The sequence below is a fragment of the Emys orbicularis genome, chromosome 8, assembly GCF_028017835.1.
Source record: "Emys orbicularis isolate rEmyOrb1 chromosome 8, rEmyOrb1.hap1, whole genome shotgun sequence".
Lineage (NCBI taxonomy): Eukaryota > Metazoa > Chordata > Testudines > Emydidae > Emys > Emys orbicularis.
Genome location: NC_088690.1, coordinates 99,955,782 through 99,966,689, shown reverse-complemented (window position 1 = coordinate 99,966,689; position 10,908 = coordinate 99,955,782). Strand labels below are relative to the sequence as shown.

The 10,908-nt window shown below is 39.0% G+C and overlaps 1 protein-coding gene across 1 annotated transcript in view; it reads right to left on the bottom strand.

Moving 5' to 3' along the window:
* Positions 1–363: 363 nt before the first annotated feature.
* RAPGEF6 (Rap guanine nucleotide exchange factor 6) overlaps positions 364–10,908 on the bottom strand; it is a 236,294-nt gene continuing 225,749 nt past the window's right edge. The window contains exons 29-31 of the mRNA XM_065410106.1: positions 5,998–6,509; positions 2,394–2,705; positions 364–389 (exon numbers count right to left, since the gene is read on the bottom strand). Coding sequence (XP_065266178.1) covers positions 364–389; positions 2,394–2,705; positions 5,998–6,509 — 850 coding nt within the window. The remainder of the gene's footprint in view (positions 390–2,393; positions 2,706–5,997; positions 6,510–10,908) is intronic.

Sequence of the window (10,908 nt, the reverse complement as noted above, 5' to 3'; positions counted from 1 at the left end):
ATAAGGTATTATACAGAAGAATGCTTCCAAGTTTCAAGTGGTTCTTGACAATTGGTGGTCCCAATGTACTAAGATTGGTCCTTCTCATCATACTGATTTCAGTCCTCAGGTAGTCTGTACTCCTTGGAAACTGGTATTTATATCACAGGCATAAATAGTTTTCTTAGGCTGTGGAGCTGACTGTGGTAGAGTGAAGTAAGTTAGAGAGATTTATGATCCAGCCAGGTTCACATTGTCCACGACTGAGGCAAATACAACTTTTGAGGTTAGTAGCAGCAAGTTGTCAGCATTAGCTAACAATCATATGGTTCATATTCCCATGTCCCCTGTGATTTGAAGTGGTTTTCATAGATAGCCCAATGGTTAGACTGCTGATACTTGTTCATCTTCTGTAAAACAAGAAAAACATGGTAAATTGTTACATCAGACATCTGCCATGAACATACAGTACATTATTCAATATGTTGACCAAGCCCCACCGTTTACTGGAGATTGTACTGCCATGTAATGCTTTCAGAATCTAATGACCAGAATGAAATAAATATCCTTATTCAAAAAGTTCCTCTACCATCCTACACGTTTCTTAGCCATTTGATGAAGATACATGGAAAAAGATGAAATTGCATATTCTCAAAATATTACTTTGAATGCACTGGAAAATGCATTCCAGTGACTCCAAACCATGCAGAATGGGACGGCGGGAGGAGCAAGCAATTTTCTAAAATGATAAAAGTTATCCAAGCATTTTAAAACTAAAAAGGAAAAATATCTAGTTTCATTGCAAAAATTTGGAAGAAAATGTTGCTTGGCCTCTTTGTATCATTATCTTTTTATCTCATAGCTCATGAGTTGGCATCATGGTATACAAGAGTAATATACACCACAGAATGATCTAATATCATGCAATGCAAAAATAGGATTGCCTTATATCACAAAGGCTTTGACTCTAAATGCATGTTGTTTTTAAGCCAGATGGAAATTCAAGCAAGTCAGTACTATATTCTAATTCAAAAGCTTCAGTTCATTGACAGTGGGGGAAAGGATTGGTAATACTAATGCATAACACATTGGGAGATTGAAAGAACAGCACCGATACATTAGTATGGAGTGATCTTTTACAAATACAGGAACAGCTTTCTGAAGCATAATACTTTACATATACACCTCTACCTCGATATAACACTGTCCTCGGGAGCCAAAGAATCTTACCGCGTTATAGGTGAAACCGCGTTATATTGAACTTGCTTTGATCCACCGGACTGCGCAGCCCCGCCTCTCTCCCCCCCACACCCCCCGGAGCACTGCTTTACCGCATTATATCCGAATTTGTGTTATATCAGGCCGCATTATATTGAGGAAGCAGTGTATATTGTTGAAAGCAGCAAGGATTGTTTATGGCAGTATTGACAGTCACTTCAAACAAGGATGTAGAAGAATTTAGTTTAAGAAGGCACTGTCAACTCAAGTTTGGCCCAAACAAACTTTTACAAAACCTAAGAGCAACAAAAAAGTTTCCATTAATTTATTTTATTCCAAAAATGCTTTAAAACATTCTCTTGCAACATTTTCACATGACAACTGCAATGTAAACCAACCAGAAATGGAAGAAAAACCAAAAGTGGAACAACCTTGTTTCCACTGTCCAGATTGAGAGAAATGCAAAGAAGTGAATCATAATTAGGATTTCAAATATTCTGCAAGAATTAATAACCCAAGATGGTATTTTTTTAAATATAATTTTTAACCTGACAGTGTCCTTTTAAGGCATCAGAATTGCTCAAATAAAAGATATAGAATTGAAGGGGAAGATAGCACTATATAGAATCTAGCCCAGGGGTTCTCAAACTTCATTGCTCCGCGACCTCCTTCTGACAACAAAAATTACTACGTGACCCCAGGAGGGGGAACCAAAGCCTGAACCCACCTGAGCCCCACCACCCTGGGTGGGGAGGCCAAAGCTGAAGCCCAAGGGCTTCAGCCCCAAGTGGAGGGCCTGTAACCTGAGCCCCATTGCCCAGGGCTGAAGTCCTTGGGCTTTGGCTTCAGCCCCGGCCCCACAAGTCTAACGCCAGCCCTGGCGACTCCATTAGAACAGGGTCATGACCAACTTTGGGGTCTCGACCCACAGTTTGAGAACCGCTGATCATGAGTATCTTAATTACACTTTTGTAAATCTCACACATTTTGATAAAGAACCCATTTAGTGACATGTGCTTTTTAAAACACAAAGGCACACTTAATTTGAACATATACATTTTCTTTAAAAACAGTTTCAATCTCAAAGAATTACTGAGAACAACTCAAGAACATCATTCTGAGGTAACACTTAGCACAGTACTGAGACTTGATTTACATAGCAGTTCATTTAACATCTATCAAGTTAGTTAACATACCATCCTCTTCACTATCTGCGTCAGTCATATCTGCTAGTTTAGGATGGGACGGTTGCCGTTTATGCCATTGAGGCATCTTCGATGAAATACAGGCCACTGGTTCACTACTGAGAGAAGCTGATGAAAGTCTAGAGAGGTCACTAGGTAGCATCTTTGACCTCTGCACTGCCACACTATAGTCTGGAGGCTTTAAGTGTGGGTGATGGGGTGATCCTTCCTTTATGTCCGCTAAAGAAATCCCCATATATCCTGGAGGGGTGGGCGGAGGCTCCCTATACCTATCGTCCTTCTTAGGTGAGGTGACACAGTACACTGGTACAAGAAATAAGCAATGGAAATGTTAATGAAGAAAACAAAGGAAACAAAACATTAAAAAAAAACCTGAAGTGTTACAATGACAAAACAGAAACTGATAACAAAAGGCAAATGCAGAAACACTGGTTATAACAGCAGCAGCAGATTTTTATGCTTTTAACTTACACTTTATACTTATTTTGAAAAGTCAGTGTAATAGCAAAATGACTGAACTCATATGGTGAAAAGCCAATTGAAGTTCAATTGAACTATGGTCTCATGTTATTCAAATGCATTGAAATACTCCGATTACAATTACAGTAGTTATAATATTCTGCACTTCTATAGCAACATCCATCACAGGATTTCACAGCGCTCTACAAATATTAATGCAATTATCCTTGCAGTAATCCTGGGAGGTAAATATTCTTCACCTCCATTCTTCAGGCTGGGAAACTGAAATACAAGAGAGGTTAACTGACTTGCCCAGGGTCACAATTAGTTTGTGGTGGAGTCAGGCATAGGAAGCAGACCTCTTGACTTCCAGCCCTGTTCATGAACCAAAAGAGAAGTTCTTTAAACAACTGACTTTATTGTAACAAAATTCTACTACACTTGCTGATATGCAGTATGATACTAGTACATAGTCTACGCTTATCTATGCTGCAGGAAGAAATCAAAAGCTCTGTATGAAGCTCTCATTAAGAGACAGATTGTACATAATATTTTTGGCTTCACAAACATCCCATGGAAACAAGTTCCACAGGCTGACTTCTTCTGTGAAGAAGTACGGTAATTCTTTTTGTTTGTTTTAAACCTGCTGCCTATTAATTTCATTGGGTGACCCCTAGTTTTTGTGAAGTATGTCGACTAACTCAAGGGTTATAAATAAAATGACTCTTATCTTTCAAGAAAACAGTATCAAACATGCCTTAAAATTTTACTTGAAAAAGCTCAATGATAGTGCTATTCCCACAGCCATGTGTGGGAATCAGGGACCAATTCATGAATTTCAAGAGGAAAGAGGATGTCTTAGATGCAGCAAACATCTCCTGCAGCAAATGGTCTTCAAGCACCTCAAGAGAAATGCCACCAACCAATTAATGAGTTGGCCCTCTGGCGCCAAAGGAACCGGAAGTCCCAACCAGCCATCCTCACTCGCGTGAATGGTGGCTATTAAACAGATAAGAAGGAAAGTGAATATCCCTACAGCAAGTGAAAGGTGTTAACATCCCCCTCATTTAAGGGGAAAAAAGTACAAACTATCGGATAATCTGGCATGTTTTACTCAGGTATTTGTAAAGCGCTCTGAAGAAGAAACATTTGAATGCAAAATATTATTACTGTTACTTTAATTTTCTTATTATATTCCCAAAGGTGCCTCTATCTACTAATATTGACTGCGAGAGAGTGCCATCCACTGGTAGAGTTGGATGTAGCACCAATACTAGCATCCACACCGTTACATCTCCATTATTCTTGTAACTTCTCACAATATAAATCACTTAGAAACCAGGACACTAAGATACCACGTAAGAAAAGGTTCAATACCCCCACTCCCATTCTGCATATAAAACAATCCTATTAATGAGCATTTTAAAAGCGCATGAGTTCCTTGTGTGAAAAGTGTTTACAGACTGATTGTTTAATAGCTTTTCATGAGAAATTAAGTGCGAGTTCTACTGAATCGATCCTTTGCCTTAAGAGACTCCCTTATTCTGTCTTGTTCCCACTGAGATCTTCTCTTCTTTCAAAAGTCTCATCTCTGAAACCATCTTCCCACCCCAGAACAGACTAAACAAATGGTGAACTAAAACTAGAATATCTTTGATGTGATGTATATAATGAAGTGTGGATGAAGGGTTTGCAAAATTAAACATCTACTTGTGACCCAAGATCCACATCCACCTATTTTTCCTCTTCACTGAATAGGATGCAGTGCATGTTCTGTTGAACTATGTTGCTGAATGCTTCTTAACAATGAATACATACAGTTCAGCAACATGGCTGCATGCAAAGAAAAGTGTGCGATGCGGGACATAAACAGAATTGGAAACAAGAGAGAAAGGAGTAAGAGATAGAGTGACCAGATGTCCCGATTTTATAGGGACAGACCCGATTTTTGGGTCTTTTTCTTATATAGGCTCCTATTACCCCCCACCTGCCATCCCGATTTTTCACATTTGCTGTCTGGTCACCCTAGTAAGAGATAAACAAGACTGCATTTAGTGACTCACATGCCAGAATGTCAGAGCTGATGAAGAGTGAACTAGTAGTTAGGATATGTTACTAGGCTAGGGCAGGGTGTGTATGCATGTGCTGGAAGAAAATGCATACAAAGTAAATTGGAGGGGGGTTGCGAAAACTCTCTTAGACAAGCTCACTTTCTCCATAGAGCCAGAAAAAGAGAAGGCCTCCACCCTACATGTGACCTAAGGATAAGTCTGCTCAGGCAATTACCCTATGATGATAAAGTAAGTCCCTCCAGCAAACTGCTCGGGAATTAAATTGGGTTTCAGTTTCACCCCCTAACTTCAGCAATTTTTTTAGAAAGTTTTACTTGATGTTTAATCTTGTTTGCTACCCAACTCCTTTAGTCTTGGTTGTTTGGCAACCCTACTCACTAAGTCACTGAAAGAGCATGTGCACATTAATCAAATATGCCTTTGAAAGGCATATTTTATGTGAGGAGAAAGTGTGCTTTTCTCCAGTAGTATGCAAATGTCAGTTGGCTAAGCAATCTAACAGCAGGCAGTGCAACGTGATGCTATGAAGGGAATCTGCATAGCTTCTGGGCTTCCTGTGACAGGAGTGTTATGGACACAGTGTGCTCAGTCTCTTTGCATCACTAGTCAACCTCCTCCCTTACTGGTTGCTGGAAGGACATGCCCACGGGAGGCATGTCCAGACCTCCTTGCCAGAGGAAAATGTGCAGCAATAAGCGTTGTGTGGGATAGAAGCAAAAGAGGGGGGTTAAAAAAAGGTGATCTCAAAGGAGTTTCGAGAAATAAAGGAACACTGAGAGCATATGCAGAAATGCCTGACACTTCCCTGAACATGGGCCTCCTGCATTTCCATAAGGCTGTAAGGAAGCATGTTGCTTTATTCTTTTAATTTTCGTAGTTCAAAAAAAAAAAAAAAAGTTGGTTTGAAAACACATTGTCTGCGTACTACTATGATTAAAACCACATGTAAAACTGGATTTAATATGCAACCCAGCCCCCAGATCTGCTGATGTAATTTCTTAACAACTTAATATTAAAATGCAAAACAGATGTGGAAGCTTCCATAGGTTTTTGGCTTGGCTTACCTATCAGGCCTTTTTCTGTACTTGAAGTAACAGTTTTATAATTTGCATCAGTGGCTGGCTTAGAGTCCAAAACCTCAGTCTGCTCCGCTGTAGAGTGCTCAAGCCCTCTCCGTTTAATTGTCCCATAGTTTGTTTCATACGTGTCTGACAGGGAGCTTGAGGAGGCCCAGCTTTGCCGAGATTGATCATGTTCCGTGCTGGCTTTTGACTGTTGGTTATTTTTGGAAAAGGCTTCAGAATACAAATAAGTCTCTTCAGAGCAACAGTTTGTGGGTTCTACTTCAGCAATGGGTCCATCTAGATGAGTGGGGCGGTAAGAATTCAAGAGATCCCAACTTTTCTGGTTTTGGATATTCTGAAAGTTATCATGAGAACTACTTGAACATGAAGTCCAGCTTCCACGGCCACTGTCTGCAGCTTCTATTGTGATATGCTCGTGGGAGATCTCCTCATTGCTCATGGAAGATGTGACAGCCATCCCTCTGATTATAGCAGGTCTAGTTAGTGACCAACTAAATTTGAAGACAAAATAAATTAGAAAGATAAAACACAGGTTTGTAGAGAAATAACTAGGACTGTCAAGCAATTAAAAAAATTAATTGTGCGATTAAACGCACTGTTAAACAAAAAATACCATTTATTTAAATATGTTTGGATGTTTTCTACATTTTCAAATATATTGATTTCAATTACAACACAGAATAAAAGTGTACAGTGCTCACTTTATATTTATTTTATAAGTATTTGCACTGTAAAAAACAAAAGAAACAGTATTTTTTAATTCACCTAATACAAGTACTATAGTAGTGCAATCTCTTTATCATGAAGGTTGAACTTGCAAATGTAGAATTATGTACAAAAAAATGCATTCAAAAATAAAACAAGGTAAAATTTTAGAGCCTGCAAGTCCACTCAGTCCTACTTCTTGTTCAGCCAATCACTCAACCAAGTTTGTTTACATTTGCAGGAGATAATGCTGCCTGCTTCTTGTTTACATCACCTGAAAATGAAAACAGGCGTTCGCATGGCACTGTTGTAGCCGGCGTCTCAAGATATTTACGTGCCAGATGCGCTAAAGATTCATATGTCCCTTCATGCTTCAACCACCATTCCAGGGACATGAGTCCATGCTGATGACGGGTTCTGCTCAATAACAACCCAAAGCAGTGCGGACTGACGCATGTTCATTTTCGTTATCTGAGTCAGATGCCACCATCTGGTGGAATCCCCATCCTTAGAGGTTTTTAAGGCCCAGCATGACAAAGCCTTGGCTGGGATGATTTAGTTGGTGTTGGTCCTGCTTTGAGCAGGGGATTGGACTAGATGACCTCCTGAGGTCTCTTCCAAACCTATTATTCTAGTCTATGATTCAATAGAAGATTGTTTTCTTTTTTGGTGGTTCGGAGTCTGGAGTTTCCACACTGGAGTGTTGCTCTTTTAAGACTTCCGAAAGCATGTCCACACCTCGTCTCTCTCAGATTTTGGAAGGCACTTCAGATTCTTAAACCTTGGGTTGAGTGCTGTAGCTATCTTTAGAAATCTCACATTGGTACCTTCTTTGCGTTTTGTCAAATCTGCAGTGAAAGTGTTCTTAAAATGAACATGTGCTGGGTCATCATCCGAGACTGCTAGAACATGAAATATATGGCAGAATGCGGGTAAAACAGAGCAAGGGATATACAATTCTCCGTCATCAGCATTCCTCTGGAATGGTGGCCGAAGCATGAGGGGGCATACGAATGTTTAGCATATCTGACATGTAAATACCTTGTAATGTAGGCTACAAAAGTGCCATGCAAATGCATGGTCTCACTTTCTCGTGACATTGTAAATATGAAGAGGGCAGCATTATCTCCTGTAAATGTAAACAAAATTGTTTGTCTTAGTGATTGGCTGAATAAGAAGTAGGACTGAGTGGACTTGTAGGCTCTAAAGTTTTAGAGTGTTGTGTTTTTGAGTGCAGTTATATAACAAAAAAAAAATCTACATTTGTAAGTTACACTTTCATGACAAAGAGATTGCACTACCGTACTTGTATGACGTGAATTGAAAAATAAAATTTCTTTTATCATTTTTAGTGCAAATATTTGTCATAAAAAATAATATACATTTTGTATTCTGTGTTGTAACTGAAAGCAATATATATGAAAATGTAAAAAAACATCCAAAATATTTTATAAATTTCACTTGTTATTCTATTGTTTAACAGTGCAATTAAATCTGTGATTACTTTTTTTGAATTAATCACGTGAGTTAACTGCGATTAATTGACAGCCCTAAAAATAACATTTACCCCAAAGTGCTCAGAAACAACATTATCCAGGTTTAAAATATGGTCTGGAATGTAGAAGGATCAAAAACGTACCATGGTGTTGCCCAATAACATGGCTATTCGAGGACAGTCATAGCTCCAACCATTAACATTTCAGATTACATTTCAGTCCTGGACAATATAGTATTAAATGTAATATAAAATAAAGTAAAAATACATACAAATAAAATAAAAAATAAAATGAATCTTCCATAAACAAAACCAGATTTTTTTATGTTTCAGAAATGCAGAAAAAACCCACCTATTGAAATTGATCTGTTACTGACATGTGTTTGTATGCAGTGACTACAACCGAAGTTATTTAAGATAAAAGTATTGCAAGGCTGTAGATCCCTAATGTGTGTGATAAAGTTGGAAAATGGCTACATTATTTCTCATGAATATTATGTGCGACTGGGTTTCCCTGCTCAATTTTGTATTGCTACCTTCTTGAACTCAACTCAGACTGCAGCTAGGAGTTGACCTAGACAAGAAACAAAACAAGAACTTAGCCCACATCGATATGTACAGTGCTGAAGCGGCGCAGCTGCACCAGTGCAGCTACGCTTCTGCAGTGTGTCTGGTGAAGACGCTCTATGCTGACGGGAGAGAGCTCTCCCATTGGCATAATAAAACCACCTCTGTGAGCGGCAGAAGCTCTCCCGCCAACATAGTGCTGTGCACACAAGTGCTTATCTTGGTGTAACTTATGTTGCTCAGGGAGGGTGGAATATTCAGATCCCGGAGCGACATAAGTTTTGCTGATATAAGCTGTAGTGTAGACATAGCCCAAGACAGTTTCAGGTGCACGCCTTCAGAGCAGCTAAGAAATCAATTAGACCATTACTGGGAGATGCTACTTCGAGGTACTGAGGGGAAAAAAACCTGTTAACTTTGCTAAAGGCTGAGATCCTAAAAAAATCAAAAGACACCGACTGGTTTAAAAGGTGCCCCTGGCAGAAAGGGAGGGGCATACTGAGGGGCTGACATACAGACAGAGACAGAGGGAATATGCTGTAAGCTGACCACCCAACTCCAAGAGCTAGAATCAGCCAGACTCACTTAAGCTATGGACAGAGAGGTTAAGCTTATGTAAGGAAATATGCATGTAGGTTTCTTTGTTATTATATATCCACTTCTCTAAGTGTTGTGTACCTTTTGACAAAATAAATCATGCTTTGTTTTGAAGAAGCTGTTTCTGTATCACTGCAAACATATGTTATGGGCTCCCAGCCTACTGGGCCTGTGACATAACATGGCTGGCAAGCAGGAGTGTACCTGGGAGACCCAGTTGGAGCGTGGTTGGATTGCAGGATCTCACCCTAAAAAGAAGTGGAGGCATAAGCCTTCTACTTGAAAGGAGAGCACTCCGGGCTGCAAAAGGGCCTCAGGGGCAGCCTACTCAGGGACTGTGACAAAGTGGCTTAGGCATTTGTAGAGAGGATTTTAAATGGCAGAAATACTAAGATTCAAAAGGAAGCTACTTAGCACCTATTTATTTCAATGAGAAATTGTATTAATGCTGTCAGTGCACGATTAAGCTTGGTTTTATATGGATCCAGAATACAGAAAGGATGATTGCTAATCACCATTCAAAACCTGGATTGTGCTATAAATGAGTATCAAGGATAATATATAAAATTCATTATTAACATGTACAGAATATTGACACGTTATGGAATCTAGGAACACGTCAGAATCACGTTAGAAGCATTTTTTATTCCCTTGCCTTTCTATCTTTTGAACTCTTCTATCAAAAAATATTTCTTTCACAAAAAAATGATGGAAACTAAAACATAGCAATAATACAGAGTTGGAAGGATTTGATTTTAAACTATAAAACAGAAGAAAATACCAAGTTCAGGCTGCAATACTATCCTTAATGCAACAGTATGCGTTCTGAAAAACTGTGATTTTATGTGGTGCAATACCCTGGCACATTGGGATATTTAATTAACTATTCTATGTCTGTGGTAAATAAACATCAGCATCTCTGACGAAATTGGAAGGTGCTGTACTTTTTGGAAAAGAATTATTTTAGTTTATAAAATGCGCCTTTAAATAGGTCTACTATTTCCAATTTTATCACACTGGAAAAACTGGGATTGGTAAATAGTCAGAAGTTATATTATCTTAGCAATGCTCTCTCTCTCTCTCCCCAATAGTCTCATTGATAAGGAGAAAGCACTACAAAATACTGATTATTCTTTCTCGCATTATTGTTGGGTTTCACGGCTACACAAGTAGACACAGCTCCTCATAGTATTCAACAATGAAAAGTGTGTGTTTTTTCATAAGAAAAATTCATTCACTTCGCTCCACGGGCAGATCTTTGCCAGTGTGGCATATCAAGCATTAATATGACTCCTTAAAAACTGACCACTAGCTCAGCCCAGGTATTTGATATTTCAAATGTAAAGAGAATCTCTCTCCCTGAATAAAATACATTGTGGTTGAAAAGACAGCATTTGATCTCAAGAGATACTGAGCCCCTTGATTTCAATAGAAGTTGTCACAGGATCAAGCCCAACATTTTTAGATATATGTGGCATCTTTGAATGAGCTACTGGTGGCAGCCATCTTACTAAGAAGGCAACAAA